This window comes from Oncorhynchus mykiss, chromosome 21 (assembly GCF_013265735.2).
Source record: "Oncorhynchus mykiss isolate Arlee chromosome 21, USDA_OmykA_1.1, whole genome shotgun sequence".
Taxonomy (NCBI): domain Eukaryota; kingdom Metazoa; phylum Chordata; class Actinopteri; order Salmoniformes; family Salmonidae; genus Oncorhynchus; species Oncorhynchus mykiss.
This window is the reverse complement of record NC_048585.1, coordinates 30,094,609-30,115,487: the sequence shown is the minus strand read 5'-3', so window position 1 is coordinate 30,115,487 and position 20,879 is coordinate 30,094,609. Positions and strand designations below refer to the sequence as shown.

Sequence of the window (20,879 nt, the reverse complement as noted above, 5' to 3'; positions counted from 1 at the left end):
AAATGTGCTGCGGTTACACACATGAATGCACTCGTGACTCCTTTCTATGCTCAGCAAAATTAACCATCTGATTTTCGGGAATTGCCTTGTGAAAGCGTCAGATCATATTTTATAACTAAGCTAGTCATGTTGGTGACAGAACAAGCTTTCGAATCACAGCCAACATTTTTGAATGAGGTAAACGGCAGCGATAACTGTGCGCTGGCGGGGCTGCAGGGTTGTGTTCCAAACAAGACAACTACAAGTGCGCTTGCTCTAGTTCTTCAACGGCACAGCAAGGAGAGTTCGAAAAAGTACCTTCAATTTGAAGACTGTGCACACATTGGAGAGGTGTGTGATCACTTGGAGACACCAGTTAGTCCTCTCACTCAAACCCTTACCCTTTTCTTGTCTTATGTTGCACCTACCCCACATTTCCCAGGAAAAGTTGTACAGAGCCAATCATATCAATCTGGGAAAGGTAAAACCATAGAAATAGAATCTATTTAGAATCTATTTCTATGGTAAAACAAGCACGTAGCGTGATCGTCACAAGTTAAACCTTAAAAACCTGCTAGAAAAGAGTTAGTGCCCAACTAAGTGCCAGGTGACGCAGAGACTGGGACGGTAGACAGACAGACCTTAGATGCAGACAGAACCTTCCCATCCTTCAGCTGCTGCCACAGCAGAGCAGCGTTGGCTAGAATACCAGTCAACATGATGACGATCTCAACATGTTCTTTGAGGTCATAGAACTGTCATTCCTTCCGGATCCTATCCAGTCCACTTTGACATTCCTCCACGGTTGTAGTTGAGATAGCTGGAGTAGTAGAATAGTTTAGGATAGTTTGCCAAGACGAGAACGTGACTGTAGCTTCAAGCGTCATGATGCCAATTCTCCTGCTCTCAATGGCTGAACACCTCTCAGTAGTTTAGTCTCTCTGTCTCTCTCTCTCTCTCTCTGTCTCTCTCTCTCTCTATCAGCTGACAAGGTAAAAATCTGTCATCCTGCCCCTAAGCTAGGCAGTTGACCCACTGTTCCCTGGGCGCCGATGACGTGGATGTCAATTAAGGCAGCCCCCCGCACTTCTCTGATTCAGAGCGGTTGGGTTAAATTCCGAAGACACATTTCAGTTGAATGCATTCAGTTGTAGAAATGACTAGGTGTCCCCTTTCCCTTTCTCTCTCTCTCTCTCTCTTATTCTCTCTCTCTTATTCTCTCTTATTCTCTCTCTTATTCTCTCTCTCTCTCCTTCCTCTACCCCCCTCACCAACCATTTCATCTCCAAAGGGAACTATTTGTTTTTCAAAATGGCATCAGCATGTCTTATTTTGTTGTTGTTGCTTAACGTGCTTTGAGATTGTACTGAAACGCACTACAAAAGTTTAATAAACAATGATTCTTTTCCCTCTTCAATCTCATCATCTCCTCAGTACTGCAGAGGCCTCCCAGGTCTATCACTCTATCGCTCCTCTCTACCACTGGACAAAATTCTAAGGTGTGTATAGCCTAATGTATCTCCTGAGCAACACACCCAAACACACACACACACACACACACACACACATATCCACACATATCCACACACACACGCACGCATATACACATAACCCCACACACACACACACACACACACACACACACACACACACGCCAAATGAGCAGGTTTGGGATATTTCCTTGCTTCAATGCAAATAGTAAACCAAACTCGGTCCTGTCTCTTGTGTTTCATGGGTACATTAAGATATAGCATTTGCCTGTTGGAGATATATTAAAGAAAACTATACCTGTCGTTAAGGATAGCATCTACATGTGCCTTCCAAATCAGCTACCGTAGCCAGACAGAGATGTAGCTTCATCCAGCATAGTTTTTTTGATCGTTGTGATATCTATGTTTATAATCTCCCTTAGTCTTTATTGACCTATTGATGGATATAGCTACTGTTCACATTTCACCCATCATTATACAGGATGTTGTCCAGAACATCGTTTCTCAAACTCTGTCCCGGGGACCCCCAACGGGTGCACGTTTTGTTTTCTTGGCCAAACACTACACAGCTGGTTCATGTAATCAATTCATCATCGAGCTTTGATGATTTGAATCAGCTGTGCGTAGTGCTAGGGCAAAAACCAAAAGGTGCACACTTTGGGGTCCCCAGGACGGAGTGAAACGCTGGTTCAGAGCATGTCAGCGTTTTCTATGGAACTGATCTGCTGTGAAAGGTCTCCCCTTGCTGGATAGTGCAGAAATGACAGATGATGGATAAGGCACATGGCTATGGAAATAGGGGTGATGTAGAGACAAAAAAATACTCTCAGAACACTACATTCAACTAAACAAAAATCTATTTAATCAGTTTTCAGGTAGAAACCATTTTTCATACAAACATATTGCGGGAATAATCAGTGCAAGGTTCTTGGAATTGCTATTGCCAGCCCGTCAGTAAAATCCATAAAGTGCAGGTTAGTTGGTGTGACTGTTCCACCACCGTAGAAAAACACACGACAAAGACCTCAACAACAGGTAAGGAGCTCTCCACATTTTTCATCCAAAGCTTTAGAACAAAACGGGGGGGAAATAATGGGTGAACTTTGCTGAAATGCCTTCTGATATCATTAAAAGGTCCTGAAGAGTCATTCTGATTCCCATGTAAAATAGCCTTTTGAGTGACAAAAATATCAGCCATTATATTATTTTGGGATATAAATGCTAAACATTTTAGAAAATTGCTTTTTCTCTCATGGCTAACTACCAGGAAGTTTGAAAAGACAGGCTGAGTGGGCGGGGAGCTGATATTCATGAACTCTGAGTACTCTGAGCTCTTTTAAATGCCTATGTCAAGTAACTTGGATGCAATGAGCAGTATTACACTAAAATCCTCTCAAGCTAATTTGGTGCTACACAAAGCTACTCAAACAAACATTGAAATCGCATCAGTGATATACATCTTTTTTTTTTATATACATCTCCCGTTTGGCATGTTTCCGGTGTTGCGATTCACAGCAGCACCCAAGGATGTGTTAACCTGACAACTGTGTCAGGGTTCTGAACGACCCGTCCCCCCTTTAGTTCCACGCTGGCTGAAGACCTAGCTAGCCAGTGACTAGGTAACACCAGTAGAGTAGTTATCTAGCTCTATAAACCACGCCCCCTCTGCAAACACGCTTTCTCCGGTGTTTGTTACAAGGCAGTACTTATTTAAATTAGGTAAGAGAATATCGTGTTACCATTGGTGTGTTAAAACGAGAGCATTAGGGTGATGTCACCCTATCCCCTTAATAATCCTGCTTCCTGAATCCAATACCGGGGGTGGGGACCAGTAACTTTATGATCAAACTTTAGAAGTGTAGAAGAAACAGTCATTTTTCATACTTGGGTCAACATACTTTCATCCAAATATCATCCAAATTCATGAAAAGTGTGATTTTGACTGTTCGTGACCTTTAAGAATAATATATTATTACCCATACATGGTATTGGGGATGATTTCTGCATCAACTTTACTCAGCTAAGTCCATTCTCTTCTTTGGTCGGTGGCGAGACTTGGTGACCACCGCCAAACAACATCTCACGGTCTTCAGTCAGGGACATCAACAAGTGAACTTCAGCTAAGTGTGTCCTGATAGGCCCGCTCTGAGGGTGACTTCGACCAATCAGAAGACTAATAGGAAGAATGATCTTGTGAAAATGGAGGACACCACAAAAGGACCAAAAGTCGACAGGAGACAGAGAGAGGATGGTAGAGATAGAAAACCCTTCTCTGCCGTGTAGAGATACACTAGAAACAGCAGAAAGGGCTTCCCCACTGAGAGAAGAGGCGAGGAGTCAGAAAGTGCTGGAAAATACCCTCTTGTCTGTCTGTCTGTCTGTCTGTCTGTCAGTTCATATCATACAGTATGTACAGCAGCACGTTTCCCATCCATCTATCCTTGGAGTAGTAGAAGCATCTCACTGACAGGGGTCTGAGGGCTGTTCTCAAATCACAAATAACACCTTATTCCCTATGCATTACACTACCTCTGACGAAAACGTGTATGTTAACTGCATAGGGCTCTGCTCAAAAGTAGCACACTTATTAGGGAATAGTGTGTTATTTGATCATTCCTTCTTGACCCTTGACCTACAGAGAGGGAGAGAGAGAGAGGGGACAGTGACAGTTCAATGGGGCTGCGTTTGCCATGGAACTCGCTGGGGGGTGGAGTTGTGGATGGGATACTGCGGGGTAGGGTATGGGGGCATGTGGTGTGGCTGTGTGGGAGCACATCCAGAGTTGGAGGCAGAGTTGGAGGGCATATTGTGGAGGTAGACAGGGGCTGTAGGGGCAGTCGGGGCGGTGGGGGTGGGGACTCTCTGGAGCACCACGTGGGGGTAGATGATCTGACTCTCCGTCCGGAACAGACCAGGAAGCGTGGCCTTCAGTAGGCTCTCCTGACTCCTAGAGAGAGAGAGCGAGAGACCTTAGAATCAGTGGAAACAACATTTCTCTACAAACCAATGTATTAGGCATACAGTAGGTGCATACAGTAGCAGGTTCCAATTGATATTTACAACACGTTTCGGTTCATACAGTAGATCTCAGGTTCTCACCTCAGGTATCCACGGTTGTCGAAGCCAGCCATGCCCCCCAGGTAGACCGGGCTCTCTGCAGCCAGCCGGAGGTCCGGCCGCTGGGACAGGTGGAAGATCTTAGGAGGGGGGAATGTGTCCCAATCCCCCTCCTCTCTCTCCAGCCAGCACTCACTACGCCGAGAAGACCGCGTGTCTCTACGCCTGGAGAGAGGTAATTATCATCATCTCCATCAATATCACCTCTGTCTCCTCTTTCCGGTAAAGGTTTGACGTATGCGTGTCTGTATGATTTGGATATGTTTTCTTATATACCAAATATGCCAGATGTTGTTGTTGTTTTTGGAGGGAGGCCAGAGGGAGGTGTTCATTTTGGAAGTGTGTTGCTCTTTTGACTACAGCATGGAGCAGGCATTTGCTGCCAAGTTGCTGAAATACCAGACCCCTGTGTCACGCCTGAACAGCCTTGGTTATCAGTGCAAACTTGTAGTGCTGATATTTGGGGGTCTCGGCCAGGTTGACAGTACATGCGTTCAGATTGCAGGCCTGCATCGCACAAAGGCAAAGCATCTGGCGAGGTCCTGCTCTGTGCCAGCGGTCATGGGCAGCCTTGCTGTATGGATAAGAAGACTATCTATGCTATGCTATCTAATTTGTGGATTAAAATAAAGCATTTCAAATGTGTGTGTGCGCTTGCCTGCGTCTGTGAATGTGTGTGTGGGTCTGCGTAGTGTACCTGATCCTGCCGTCCCTCCTGGAGCCCCTGTCCTTCCCAGTGCGTTCCTGCAGGCAGCAGATGATGAAGGAGAGAGACATTGCCAGGATGACGATGCCACTGACCACCGAGGCCAGCACGGCCACGCGCAGACCCCGGTCCTCTGGCCTCGGGATGGCTGAAGGGGAAGGCAGATCAAGGGATAGCCAAATTACTTTCACGTATCATGTCGCTTCAGATATATTTCTTAATATCTGTGATTACTGCAGGGGTGGGAGCTAGGAAAGAAGGGTAGGAGAAATGTGTAGCAGCTAGGAGAAGCTAGGAGAGCTGGGAGAAATGGGCACAGAATAGGAGAAGAGGCTTGGAGCTAAAGGGCTAGCTAGGGATTGGACCAGCTGTGATGTCTCACCCTCACAGACTGGCAGGAAGTTGCTCCACTGGGCTTTGCCTGCCCGGACGCTGCAGGAGATCTTATCACTGCCCACCAGCTGGTAGCCCTCCCTGCACCAGAAGGCCAGCACTGTACCCACCGACACCCCCGTCCCACGCTCTACATAGAACGACCCCCGCCTCGGGGGAAGCACGGACGCACACGACAGACCTGGGGAGAGCGGGAGACGGACAGTGAAGATGAGAATTACAAAAGCAGAACAAGAGGCGTTTAGAATATATGTATAATATTGATTTATTACTAATATTCATATCTAGCATAAGGTATAAACTCTCGAGAGGTGTTAAATCTGAAGCTCTCAGAGGACATTTAGCACCATTTAATTAGCTGTTTCTATAAAGAGGGCAGAGAGAGAAAGAAATTGAGGAAAATATATGTTTCAAGGAGAACAAGGTTGGGCCTATTGTGCGCCGCGCTATGGGACTCCCAATCACAGCCGGTTGTGATACAACCTGGAATCAAACCAGGGTCTATAGTGACGCCTCCAGCACTGAGGTGCAGTGCCTTAGACCGCTCCACCACTCGGGAGCCCCTTAAGTATCAGAATGGGTGATTAATAATAAACTGGTCTTAAATACATCTAAAACTAAAAACATTGTATTTGGTTCAATGGATTCTCTAAGATCTAAACCTCACCTGTAGTTGTACGTAAAAGCGTGTGGCTGTAGAGGCAAGTTGAGGAGGCTCAACTCCTAGGTATAACATTGGATGGTCAATTACAGTATCAGGGTCAAGTCATATTGACAAAGTTGTTGTGAAGATGGGGAGGAGTACATCTGCTATAAAAAAAATATATTCTTTGTTTTTGACCAAAGAAAATCAACTGTGCTAATTGTTCAGGCTCTGGTCTTGTCCCATCTTGATTACTGTCCGGTAATATGGTCAAGTGCAGCAAAGAAAGACCGAGCACAGCTGCAGCTGGTTCAAAACAGAGCAACAAACAACAACAGCTCATGGGACATTAGGGACTGTGAAATGACACACACAAACACACACAGGCGCACTACCACACTCTAACAAAAACCATCTACACACACATCATTTTTGTTGTTGTAGTGTTTTTTATATCATTCTATTTTACATTTTGTGGGACTGTTCTTGTATATCAGTAACCAGGTTTCCATCCAGACTTTTTATGTAAGTCAAGTACGTAGGACAAGAAACAGCACATTTATCGGTAAACTTTCCAAATGTCCACAAAACAAAATAGGCAAGGTGGGATCTTTTTGTGTCGGTACAATTAATTATGCGAGAAATGGCGGTGGAAAGTCTTTATGCGCAAATATTGATATAAAAAGCATCATATCGAAAATGAACTTGGAGTGGTCCTCCCGCTACGACTCGAGAAAGCATGCAGTTTATTAGGCTACATATTAAATAAATGATGATGATAAATGATGAACTTCACAGGTTGGTGAAAGTCCAAGGTGATGAGAGTGATGCTCCTTTCCAATAAATATTGAGGGTCTTATTCTAGTGACATGGTGATCGATGCTTGACTAGGCGATGCATGGTGATCGACGCTTGACTAGGCGATGCATGGTGATCGATGCTTGACTAGGTGATGCATGGTGATCGATGCTTGACTAGGCGATGCATGGTGATCGATGCTTGACTAGGCGATGCATGGTGATCGATGCTTGACTAGGCGATGCATGGTGATCTATGCTTGACTAGGCGATGCATGGTGATCGATGCTTGACTAGGCGATGCATGGTGATCTATGCTTGACTAGGTGATGCATGGTGATCGATGCTTGGCTAGGCGATGCATGGTGATCGATGCTTGGCTAGGCGGTGCATGGTGATCGATGCTTGACTAGGCGATGCATGGTGATCTATGCTTGACTAGGTGATGCATGGTGATCGATGCTTGGCTAGGCGATGCATGGTGATCGATGCTTGGCTAGGCGATGCATGGTGATCTATGCTTGACTAGGCGATGCATGGTGATCGATGCTTGACTAGGCGATGCATGGTGATCTATGCTTGACTAGGCGATGCATGGTGATCGATGCTTGGCTAGGCGATGCATGGTGATCGATGCTTGGCTAGGCGGTGCATGGTGATCGATGCTTGGCTAGGCGGTGCATGGTGATCGATGCTTGGCTAGGCGATGCATGGTGATCGATGCTTGGCTAGGCGGTGCATGGTGATCGATGCTTGGCTAGGCGGTGCATGGTGATCGATGCTTGGCTAGGCGATGCATGGTGACCGAAGATTGCCGTTTGACAAATCCAAATAATCTCGCTCTTCTGTCCATAATAATCTCATAATGCAGTAGGCTAAACCTGCACTGTATCTGCAAACAGTTGACTAGAGCGTATATGCCAAGACTAGAGCGGGCACATTCGCTATGTAATGCAAACATTTTCTGTTACAAAACCACAAGAGTTTTTATTCGGATCTTCGAACATTTGCAAGAAAATCTGGCGCCAATTGGATGGAAACCTAGCTAGTGTATCAGTGTTTTGCTACTTGTTTTATGTTTTTTTGTGGACCCCAGGAAGAATAGTTGCTGTTATGTAAAAGAAACTGGGAATCCGAATGAACCAATAAACCAATAAACAATTGATTCAGCAGAGAGCAGTACTGATGCTGAGTTGTTATGTTATTCCTGTCTTGTGATGTTATTAGTGCTCTAAGACCCTGAAAGCACGCAGGCGGCTGTCTGCTGATTAGATATGACAAATGGGAGGATTTCTGTTCTGCAGCGGTGCAGAGGGGGGGGGGGGGGGCTGAGAGAGAGAGAGAGATATAGAGAGAGAGAGAGAGCTTGCCACGAGGGGATGAAGGATGTTGATACTACTGCACTAGGGCTTTACTCTTGCTCTCTCTTTTCCCAAACACACACACACACACACACGCTGTATGAAAGCCAAGACAGGCACACATACAAACATGTGAATAACAATATGACAGACATGCATGCAGAGGGTCCACAGCAGTTCATTTCCCTGCTGAGTCCAGCATAGGACTAAATCTGCATCATCATGCAAGATCTGCTTGCATGTATTCATGCCCTGATACACACAAACACACAGACACACACACACACACACACAAAATATTGCACACATGCACAAACACACCAGCCGAGCTTAGACCTGAGTCATCATAGAGTTTAATCAGGAATGCAGCCCCTAAGCCATATGCCTCCCCTCCCAACACACACACACACACATGCACACACACACGTGACACACACAGTCGATATTAGTAGGCCTACAGAGCAATGTGTTATTGGGATGTTCCCTGCGCAGCTCAGAAAATACCCCTTCCACTTTAATATCTTGTGGAGTGGACTTTGGACTGCCATTAGAGTATTTATATTGTTGTGTTAGACCGCTGGGTTTGGCTACTGGGTGAATGTTGGGTCTGTCTCATTCTGATCAGCTTATCTCCAGTGGGCCACCATTCACAGGGCTTAGCTGGCATGGCAATACTGTGGGCTGCCAGCAACCAACCTGGCAACCTGACTCTCACAACATTGAACAACTGCCCCTTTCTTCTCTCTCTTCTTGATGTTCCCTCTATCCCTCTCTTTTTGTCCGCCGCAGGGTCCTCACAGATAGGCGCTCAGAATAGTGCCTGATTAAATAAAGATTAGGCCCACCATTAAAGATTCATCCACACACAAAAACACTCATATTCTCTCGCACGCATGCACGCGCACACACACACACACACACACACACACACAAACACACACACACACTCTCTCACCTTGGAGCTGCTTCACTACTGACAATACAGTACACTCGCTGAGTTGCCCTCCAGCAAGGCAGAGAAGGCCGCTGGACCACCTGGCATATGACACACCCCAGAGGCCACAACAACCTCTATAATCTAGATATGATCACCTCTCTACCATCTAGCATTATCCCTCCATCTGAATTAGTGTTGCAAAATTCCGGTAACTTTCCCCAAATTCCCAGGTTTTCCAGAAGTCCTGGTCGGAAGATTCCCTAAACAGAGATGAATGAGCAGTAAATCCAGGATCCTTCAAAAAAGGTTTTCTGGATTTTTGGGGAAAGTTACCGGGATTTCCCACATAAAAAATTACTATAGTATACTATGGTATAAATACTACAGTATTTATTGTAGTGTTTTTGCAGACTATAGTATTTACTGTAGTATTCTTGCAGACATTACTGTAGTATTTTTTTTGACAGAGAGATGGAGCTTCAGAGGAAACACCTGAATGGGTTTATAAACCAAGGGAAAGGGGATGTGATTGGGTAATGGAAATAGGAGGAGGGGTGTCTTCTGATTAGCGACTGATTGGGGAATGATGAGGAGGGGAGAAGGTGAGAAAAGAAATACACACAGAATACTTGTATCCGTAACGATGCTGCTTCGGCAAAAGCTAATGGGCATCTGAACGAACCAATGAACAAATAAACCAATAGACAAGCGATCCAGCAGAGAGTAGTACTGACGCTGAGTTGTAATGTTACGTTATTTCTGTGTTGTGATGTTTGTTTTGTGGATAATACTGCAGTATTTACTGTAGTATTCTATTAGAATGCTACAACATTCTAGAGTAAGTATTGCACATGATCGAGGGATACTACCGTGTGTAAGTACTTTAGTATTCCATAGTAAACTGAAATATTTTCTTCATGCGGGTTCACAACCCTGAAGCTGAGTGACCCCTATTGACCCTCTAATACACGCAGGGATGGAGGCTGAACCACCTGATTAGCCTGGTGATCTATTGTCTTTTGTTTGGCTGACTGCCTTCCGCTGGACAAACTGCCCTCTTGTTCATTTTTGTGTACTCTCTCTCTTTTTCTCACCCCTCTATCTCTCTTATTTCTCTCTTTCTGTCTGTCAGGGATGTCTCTCTGTAGTAAACCTTCCAACTCCCACACTGACCGATGTCATAGGCTGACTGTGCTCTCTATCTCTCGCTCCCTCTCTCTCTCTCAACCCTCTCTCCATCAAAGCGTGATGTAGCAGCAGTCTATTCCTGTGGTCTCTCTCTCCGCTACTCTCTGACACGGCCAATGATCTAATCCCCTTAACACTCCCTGTAGCTTGAGAGGGGTGAGGTAGGGATAGAGGAATGACAGGGATGAGTGGAAACAAGGTGCTGCCCTCCTTCACCGAAGAACTCTCTATTTCTCCGAGTCCTCGCCGAGTTTTAGATGAGAGCCCTCGACGTGTGTATCTCGCTCTCTCTCTCTCTCTCTGTTATTTTAAGAACGAATGGAGGGATGAGAGCAGAGATGGTGTTCCGGGTGCTGCACTTTTCCCTCTAACAATAACCAACGATAACTTTATCTCGAGAACTATATTTGTTTTCCCTCTCCCTTCCTCACTCCAACGTTAACCCTCCCTCTCTCTGTTAAGGGGTGGACCTGGGCCTTGTGAGGCTGGAAGTATTGGTTAAACATAGTAACAGTAACATGAGGACTGGTTGTGTGCCAGCGGAGGCCGCTGGACAGACTGACAGCAGCTAGAGCTCAGCAGTTAGAACGTCTCCATTGTTTTAGCTGTGGAACATGGATCAGGAGAGTCAGTTCAATTAACTCTCTGTCCATTAACCCTCTGGGCGGAACTACACGCTAATGTACTGTCACGACTTCTGCCGAAGTCGATGCCTCTCCTTGTTCGGGCGGTGCTCGGCGGTCACCGGTCTTCTAGCCATCATTGATCCATTTTTCATTTTCCATTGGTTTTGTCTTGTCTTCCTACACACCTGGTTTCAATCCCATTCATTACCTGTTGTGTATTAAACCCTCTGTTTCCCCTCATGTCTTTGTCAGAGATTGTTTGTTGTTCAGTATTTTGTGTTGTTTGTATTGGTGCGCGACGGGGTCCTCGTACCCACGTTGTTTAATTGTAGTTATGTTTTTGTAAGTTATTAAACTACTCCATTTCCCCCAAGTTTGATTCTCCTGCGCCTGACTTCCCTGCCACCTATGCACACGACTCTGACATGTACAGTATTTTTTAACAAGATACTTTCGAGAGCTTTGTATTTTCAAAATACTTTTCTATAAGAATCATTTAAGCGGTTTACAATTTTGTGGCCCCTTTTCATCCTGCCAGTGGTGTAAAAAGTGCCCAATTGCCATACTTGAGTAAAAGTAAAGATCACCAGTAAAACACTACTTGAGTATTTGGTTTTAAATATACTTCAGTATCGAAAGTAAATGTAATTGCTCAAATATACTTAAGTATAAATCATTGCAAATGTCTTACATTTTAAGCAAACCAGACGGTACCATTTTCTTTAAGGATAGCCAGGGGTACATTCCAACACTTGTTGTTTTCTAAAAGCATGTGTGTTAAGCGAGTATGCCAGATCAGAGGCAATTGAGATCACCAGGGATGTTCTCTTGATAAGTGAGTGAATTGGACCATTTTCCTGTCCTGCTAAGCATACAACATTTAACGAGTACTTTTGGGTGTCAGGGAAATGTATGGAGTAAAAAGTACATTATTGTCTTTGGGAATGTAGTGAAGTAAAATTTGTCAAAAATATAAATACACTACCGGTCAAAAGTTTTAGAACACCTACTCATTCAAGGGTTTTGCTTTATTTTTACTATTTTCAACATTGCAGAATAATAGTGAAGACATCAAAACTATTAAATTACACACATGGAATTATGTAGTAACCAAAAAAGTGTTAAGTCAAAATATATTTGAGATTCTTCAAATAGCCACCCTTTGCCTTGATGACAGCTTTGCACACGCTTGGCATTCTCTCAACCAGCTTTATGATGTAGTCACCTGGAATGCATTTAAATTAACAGGTGTGCCTTGTTGAAAGTCAATTTGTGGAATTATTTCCTTCTTAATGTGTTTGAGCCAATCAGTTGTGTTGTGACAAGGTGTGTGTGTGTGGGGGGGGGGGGGGGGGGGGGGGGGATTCCATCATTACTTTAACACATGATTGTCAGTCAATACGGAACATTTCAAGTACTTCAAGTGCAGTCGCAAAAACCATCAAGAGCTGTGATGAAACTGGCTCTCATGAAGACCGCCACAGGAAAGGAAGACCCAGAGTTACCTCTGCTGCAGAGGATAAGTTCATTAGAGTTACCAGCCTCGGGAATTGCAGCCCAAATAAATGCTTCACGGAGTTCAAGTAAGACACGTCTCAACATCAACTGCTCAGAGGAGACTTTGTGAATCAGGCCTTCATGATCAAGTTGCTGCAAAGAAACCACTACTAAAGGACACCAATAATTAGAAGAGACTTGCTTGGGCCAAGAAACACGAGCAATGGACATTAGACCAGTGTAATCCAACTTGGAGATTTTTGGTTCCAACCGCCGTGTCTTTGTGAGACATAGTGTGGGTGAACGGATGATCTCTGCATGTGTATTTCCCACCGTAAAGCATGGATGAGTAGGTGTTATGGTGTGGGGGTGCTTTGCTGGTGACACTGTCTGTGATTTATTTAGAATTCACACTTAACCAGCATGGCTACCACAGCATTCTGCAGCGATAAGCCATCCCATCTGGTTTGGGCTTAGTGGGACTATAATTTATTTTTCAACAGAACAATGACCCAACACACCTCCAAGCTGTGTATGGGCTATTTGACCAAGAAGGAGAGTGATGGAGTGCTGCATCAGATGACCTGGCCTCCACAATCCCCCAACCTCAACCAAATTTAGATGGTTTGGGATTAGTCGGACAACAGAGTGAAGGAAAAGCAGCCAACAAGTGCTTAGCATATGTGGGAACTCCTTCAAGACTGTTGGAAAAGCATTCCAGGTGACTACCTCATGAAGCTGGTTGAAAGAATGCCAAGAGTGTGCAAAGCTGACATCAAGGCCGACACTCTTATCACACCATAGCACCATCAGACTCCTGATACCAATGCAGGGTGCAGTGGTGTAAAATACTTAAGTACAAATACTTTAAAGTACTAGTAAGTCGTTTTTTGGGGGTATCTGTACTTTACTTTACTACACTAATGGTCAAAATATGTGGCTATTTCAAGAATCGCAAATATAAAATATATTTTGATATGTTTAACACTTTTTTGGTTACTACATGTTTCCATATGTGTTATTTCATAGTTTTGATGTCTTCACTACTATCCTACAATGTAGAAAATAGTAAAAAATAAAGCAAAACCCTTGAATGAGTAGGTGTTCTAAAAATGTTGACCATTGGTGTAGTAAACTAAAATACAGATACCCCAACAAAACAACTTAGTAGTACTTTAAAGTATTTGTACTTTAAAGTATTTGTACATTTTACACCACTGCACCCTGCATTGGTATCAGGAGTCTGATGGTGCTACGGTGTGATAAGAGTGCTAAATGAACTAAATATAAATGTAATGAAAAATTGCAAAGCATGCTGAGTATTATTCTAATGAGCTCCCCAAAACAAGGCCAGTGTGCTTTGCAGTTCATTTTGGTATTTACCACATATCACAGTAAGTAAAAATGTTTCTGTAACTGTTACTGAGAATGTTCTTGCTGTTTGTCCTGGCTACTTGCAAATTTACTTTGTATTTTGAAATACATATATTTGTATTTTAAAATACTATACTTGACAAAATACAAGTATTTTGTAGTTCATTTTGATACGTTGATCTTTATGGTAATTTGTAATTGTGTTTAGTAATTTTTGCCCATCCCTGTGCCACAGCTGCAGTGTACAAACTCTCCCCTGCTAGCAAAACAACTAACGGAATGGAAAAGGGAGATAAAACTACAAATCTATCACTTTCATTGACCCCCTAATGGCAATATCAATATGCCATTTACAGAGTGTACTGGTAGGGACCAGGGCAGTCTAGTCACAGGGGAGCTGCTCAGGATTTTGCCTAGAAAGAGTGTGATCTATCAGACAAGGAGAGGAGAGGGCTAAAGGGAAGTGTGCTGTTGACCAGCAGGCTCTCAACATAAAATATTTATTCCCACTGGGAGAGAGAGTGAGAGAGAGCTGCTGTTATGAAACCTAACTGTGTGTTTTTTAAACCTTTAAGGAGATTTGCATCGTTGCGGTTAGTGGCGGTCCATTGCTGTATGTGTGTATGCACGTGTTTATGCCATGCACGTGCGGGTGGTGGTGGGACTGTGTAATTGTGTGTGTGTGTGCGTTCGTGCGTGCGTGCGTGCGTGCGTGTGCGTGTGTGTGTGTGTGAGAGAGAGAGAGAGAATGGCATGCTCCACTAACTGCTAACTCATGCACACAGCAGCACCATAATGGCATCTTGATGATTTCTCTTTAGGCAGTGCAGCTGAACAGTGGACATAATGAGACATCACAACCACAGCATCTGAAGCCACGACCCCCCCCCCCCCCCCCCCCCCCCCGGCTCTAATTAGGAAGTTCTGAGTCTGAACTGCTTCACATTGGATTCTAATAAAGTTTTAAAAAGCCAATAACACTGGCACACTACTCAAGCTCTCATATGATGACTGATCCCGCCATTCTGTGTACAGATAGGCAAACCTTTACAGACATACACATGCAGACAAACAAGCAGGCACACAGGCCTACTTACACAACCGTTTCACTTGCACCTGCAAGCATAAACACTGTAGTAGTATACACCACAAACATAACACACGTTTGTATGTAGTATTAGACATCGGTCCAGGAGAACTCGGGACTCACCTGTGTGGTTGATGGTAGCTGCCTGTGACTCTAACTCTGTTGGGGACTCAGTCTGTAGCTCAGGCTGTGTCTGTAGCTCTGTCTGTGTCTGTGCCACAGTCTGTGCCTCTGTCTGTAGCTCTGGCTGGGTCTGAAACTCTGCAAGTGTCTGTGCCTCTGTCTGATGGTCTGGCTGTGTCCATACTTCAGTCTGTGTCTCTGTAGCAATGGGAGGATCAGAGGTGGTCTCTTGGAGGAGGGGGCTGACCGACGAGCATGCAGCCAGGGCCAGTGCACACGCCAGGGGCCACATCCGGGCCCACCCACGCAGGGGCCTCCCTCCTCTAGACATGGGGACAGGCAGGAGAGGAAGATACCAAGATGTCCTCAGTAGCACTAGATGTCCTTTCTCCGTCACTCTCTCATGGCCAGATGACACTCACAGCTGGTCCCTTGCCGTCCCGCCACTCAAGGTGTCCCAGCAAAAGCTGTAGAAACACAGTTGTTCTTCAAATCACTTCCTCTCGCAGTGTCCTGTCCTCTTCCCGGTCCTTGTCTCGTCTCTTCACTCCCTCAGTGGAGACAAAGAGGTCTGTGTGTTGTCCATGTCGCTGGTGCACCGTGGATCGTAGCCCCTCTGTAATCTGCCTGTCCCTGCAATCTCTGCTCCCTGCTCTCTCTCTCTCTCTCTCTCTCTCTCTCTTTACTCTGCCTCTGTCCCTTCTCTCTATGCCATCCTCTCTGCTTTCCCTCTCTCTCTGCTCCCTGTGATCCCCTGTTCTGACGGCAGCTCTTGCGTAACGTAACCCGCTGTGGAGCGGCAACTCATGCACTCTTAAATCCTGATATTCCTGGTCGCTGCTCCCCCCCCCCCCCCCTCCCTCTCTCTCTTCCCCCATATCCTCCCACCCTCTCTCTCTTCGTCCCAGGGCTGAGTGAGTGAGGGAGAGTGAGAGAGAGTGAGAGAGAGAAGGTGCATGTTAGCACACGTAGTCCAGTCAGTGAGAGTGTGTTAGTGCCACTGAGGTAGACAGAGAGAGAGAGAGAGATCATGTTTCAAAGGTAAGTGGATCCATGCAACAACAAAGAATAACCGTTTGCAGTATTGAGAAAACTGCATGAGCAGCCAACAGCATCGGCCAGCATCACCTCTGGGACAAAGCATAGAGCAGGACACTGAGCGCTGCAGTATGCGCATAACATCGATAATGATATGAAAATGATACTGTGCTGTTTCAAGTAAGAACACACCGTTAAGACGCAAAGTCACAATTCTCATTTGTAAACGAATCCTAGGGAGATGGGTTAGGATGAATCTCTTCTTTCAAGGGCTCAATCGTGGACACTCTTACAGACAGTTGTGGCTGCTTTGTGTGAAGTATTGTTGTCTCTACCTTCTTGTCCTTTGTGCTGTTGACTCTGCCCAATAATGTTGGTACCGTGTTTTGTGTTCTGCTACCATGTTGTGTTGCTACCATGTTGTTGTTAGGTTGTGTTGCTACCATGCTGTGTTGTCATGTGTTGCTGCCTTGTGATGCTGTTGTCTTAGGTCTCTCTTTATGTAGTGTCGTGTTGTCTCTCTTGTTGTGTGTTTTGTCCTGTATTTATATTGGATTATTTATTTATTTATTTTTAATCCCAGGCCCCCGTCCCCGCGGGAGGCCTTTTGCCTTTTGGTAGGCCGTCACTGTAGATAATAATTTGTTCTTAACTGACTTGCCTAGTTGAATAAAGGTTCAAAATAAAATAAAAAAAGTTGTGAGTGGCCCATCTCTCCTGCAGTACTCTCTGGTCACTAACGGCGCTGGATTGGCACGAAAAAACTCTATTTTAGATCACAGCCTCTATTATTCAGCAGTCATCCGCATGACTTCCTGTCTTGTCCAGGCTGCAATCTCTGACCTGATTCAACTGGCACTTTAAACAACCACGGTGAAAAACATTCACAAATATCACCAATGTGCGTGTTAAATTCAATGGTCTTTTTGGGGGCTCAACTGAAACTATTGCGTCTTTAGATAACCGTGCAGGGTGTCTTGTTGGGGGTCACTGATCATGACTTCAAATAAAGGTGCAGGGGTCTTGTTGGGGGTCACTGAAACTCTCATGACTTTAGAGAAACATATACCGAAGCCATCTGAAACGGCCCGACAAACTCCTCGCTCGAATCATAATGTTCAGCTTCACTTTGGATTACAATAAAGTTGAAAACGTAACACTGCGACAACACAACAACAACAACAAACGCGAAGCAGCGTCTTCGTCATAATCCCAAGATGAAACGTCTTCGCGGGGACAGAGAGGAGAGGAATGGTAAGGTACAAGGCGATGTAACACAGCAACACAGCAACACAGAGGCAACGCATCGTCCTTCACAGCCCCTCTGTGTCTCTGGTGGATATGCGTCACACTTCAGTGCAAGGGTACAGAGTACATAAGAGCACAGATGAGTACAGAACAGAAGAGCACTACAGCACGCAGCTAAAGCCACTAACAGGATGTGCTCTGCAGGAGATAACTGAGGAGCAGGTCACTCAGGGCAGTTGAGCTTTGCACCTACAGGTCAAGGGGAAATCACAGCCACACCGTAAATGCATTGTGAACAGAAGGAGAGAGATACACATAGAGAGAGAGAGATACAGAGAGAGTGAGAGAGAGAGAGAGAGAGAGAGAGAGATGCACACATAGACTGTTCATAGGTTACCACAACATCACATTTTACCAGATCCTATCAACATGGCGACTGTTACAGTCATTTCTCTGAGAGCGATAATAATCATGGAGGTGTTTTACTACTGTGCATAACCACAGTTACTGTAACCTAACTAAGCTAGCAGGGCCATGGGAAAGGCTCTAAAGGGCTGTGACAGGGAGGCAGCAGGCAGCAGCTTTAGGGAGAAGGATTTAAGTCCTCCTGGGGCTGAAAGGCTACAGTAGATGTAGTAGTGGATTTGATTCTCAGGCTCATTCCTGCCGTGCTGTGGTTCTGCCCCCCTTGGCCCTGTCCCATCCCCTGTGTGTGTGTGTGTGTGTGTGTGTGTGTGTGTGTGTGTGTGTGTGCACGCGCGCGCATGTGGAAATCCCCAAAAAGTCCCCACAAGGATAGTAAAACAAGGAAAAGGCTATTTTAAGGCTATTTTAAGCTCAGGGGTTGAGTTTAAGGTTGTTACAATTAGGGTTAGGGTTGAATTAGGGTAGGAGGTGTAGAGTTAGGAGTAAGGGTTAGGGGTTAAGGTTAGGTTTAGGATTATGATTAGGTTTGAGGAAAATACATTTTTTGAATGGAAATACATTTTAGGTCCCCACAAGGACAGTAAAACATATGGTGTGTGTGTGTGTGTGTGTGTGTGTGTGTGTGTGTGTGTGTGTGTGTGTGTGTGTGTGTGTGTGTGTGTGTGTGTGTACGCGTGAGTGTAGTAATCTCTAGCACCCAGGGCATAGATCAGAGATGGAGCAGAGCTTGGCTGATGAAGAGCAGGGTCTGGCAGGGTCTCTCTGGAGGGGAGCTGTCCTGATCTGACCATCACTGTACTGCTGTTCCCTCTCTGCACTTCTCTGCATCCCTCTCCTCTCTCTCTCTCTCTCTCTCTCTCTCTCTCTCATAGACCTACTGGGCAGTGTAGCACTAGAGAGTATTTTGATGAATTGGTTGAGCCAACTATAGAATTAGAAGTACATCTGGTTACTAATTCTATAGTGTGCTCAGACAGTCCACTGGAGTACTCTTATCTTCAGTCACTGAGTCTCCAAGTGTGCTAGGCATCTATAGCCTCTCACGCGCATAACTGATGAACCAGAATACCTGACACAGCTCAATTTACAGATGTAGGATCTTGAATGAATCACTCTTTCGTGGATGAGAATGTCTCTGCACCGCAGGAAATGCTTCGGGTTTTACATAAATTCACTGAAAACCAAAACGAACACACTTTTGGCCAGCTAATAGCCCAACCACCGATCAAGCAACAATGTGGGCTAAACCTTCAAATCCTGTTGCTGCAGGATTCTTTTGTTGAGGCAATAGCAGTAGCAGACTAACCACACACCCACCTTTGACGCAGTTTCAGTGAGCTGAGAGCTCTATGGTACTAATGAGTCGTTTAACCTGACTCTTACCCCTGGGTTTTACCCCGACACAGAACCAACCAGTCCCAGACCTAATCTGATGATCGGCCCCAAACCAGTCAATCCAACCCGCCTTTTTTCTAGTGTTACTTGTCCATACTAGAAGGAAATGATCTCCTGATCCGCACCACAACAACAAGAAAAGAGAGCACACGCTTGCAAACGCACACACACACACACACACACATATACACTTTGTTCAGCAGTGACTGGGAAATTTGTGTTTGGGCTTTGAGCACCATTGACTAAGTTGATCCCTGTTAAGATGTAAAGAGGGTTAGGAAGAGTTAGGCAACATTGATTGGGTTATACAACACCTGGCCTAGTATCCTCTCTGCACACACACACACACACACACACACACACACACACACACAAATGCATATACATACACACACATGCATGACTGTATACACATTCACACACACACACACACACACACATTATATCAGACAAGACAGATCAAAGTCGGGTGGATCTATACAGGCTAATGTCCATTTGGCCTGACTCATAGATATCAATGTAGACAGCTGTAGTATCACTTCCTGTTGTGTAAGAATGGCATAGGGCTGTGATAAGGCTGTGATGAGGCTGTGATGAGACTGTGATGAGACTGTGATGAGGCTGTGATAAGTCTGTGATGAGGCTGTGATAAGGCTGTGATGAGGCTGTGATAAGGCTGTGATAAGTCTGTGATGAGGCTGTGATAATGCTGTGATGAGGCTGTGATAAGGCTGTGATGAGGCTGTGATGAGGCTGTGATAAGGCTGTGATGAGGCTGTGATGAGTCTGTGATAAGGCTGTGATGAGGCTATGATACGTCTGTGATGAGGCTGTGATAAGGCTGTGATGAGGCTGTGATAAGGCTGTGATGAGGCTGTGATAAGGCTGTGATAAGGCTGTGATGAGGCTGTGATGAGGCTGTGATGAGGCTGTGATAAGGCTGTGATAAGGCTGTGATGAGGCTGTGATGAGGCTGTGATGAGGCTGTGATAAGGCTGTGATGAGGCTGTGATGAGTCTGTGATAAGGCTGTGATGAGGCTATGATACGTCTGTGATGAGGCTGTGATAAGGATGTGATGAGGCTGTGATAAGGCTGTGATGAGGCTGTGATAAGGCTGTGATAAGGCTGTGATGAGGCTGTGATGAGGCTGTGATAAGGCTGTGATAAGGCTGTGATGAGGCTGTGATAAGGCTGTGATAAGGCTGTGATGAGGCTGTGATAAGGCTGTGATAAGGCTGTGATGAGGCTGTGATAAGGCTGCTCTGTACATGACCTTTGTTTGACTATCTGTGTAGATCAACGAGGTCACTGTGCTGTAACCATCGCCTTCCGCTCTCTCTCTCTCTCTCTCTCTCTCTCTCTCTCTCACTTTTACTTTATTGGCATGCAATGAACAGGTGCTGTATATACAGCCAAAGCAAAAGACTTTGCAAGTCATCGGTAAACCTCTCT

The 20,879-nt window shown here is 45.2% G+C and overlaps 1 protein-coding gene across 1 annotated transcript; it reads right to left on the bottom strand.

Annotated features, from left to right (window-relative positions):
* Positions 1–2,308: 2,308 nt before the first annotated feature.
* LOC110501059 lies at positions 2,309–16,118 on the bottom strand. The gene is made up of 5 exons (XM_036957596.1): positions 15,319–16,118; positions 5,675–5,866; positions 5,284–5,440; positions 4,569–4,751; positions 2,309–4,416 (listed from the first exon to the last, which is right to left on the bottom strand). The coding sequence occupies exons 1-5, from the start codon at positions 15,647–15,649 to the stop codon at positions 4,140–4,142; spliced, it is 1,140 nt and encodes a 379-aa protein (XP_036813491.1). The 5' UTR covers positions 15,650–16,118; the 3' UTR covers positions 2,309–4,139.
* Between the last annotated feature and the right edge of the window lie 4,761 nt (positions 16,119–20,879).

Bases quoted from the DNA above. Each gene is read 5' to 3' on its own strand.
- LOC110501059 (XM_036957596.1), bottom strand. From the start codon at position 15,649: ATGTCTAGAGGAGGGAGGCCCCTGCGTGGGTGGGCCCGGATGTGGCCC. The intron at 5,867-15,318 runs GTGAGTCCCGAG...CGCTCTCCCCAG, and splicing joins AGCTACCATCAACCACACAG to GTCTGTCGTGTGCGTCCGTG. The intron at 4,752-5,283 runs GTACACTACGCA...ACCTCTCTCCAG, and splicing joins AGGAGGGACGGCAGGATCAG to GCGTAGAGACACGCGGTCTT.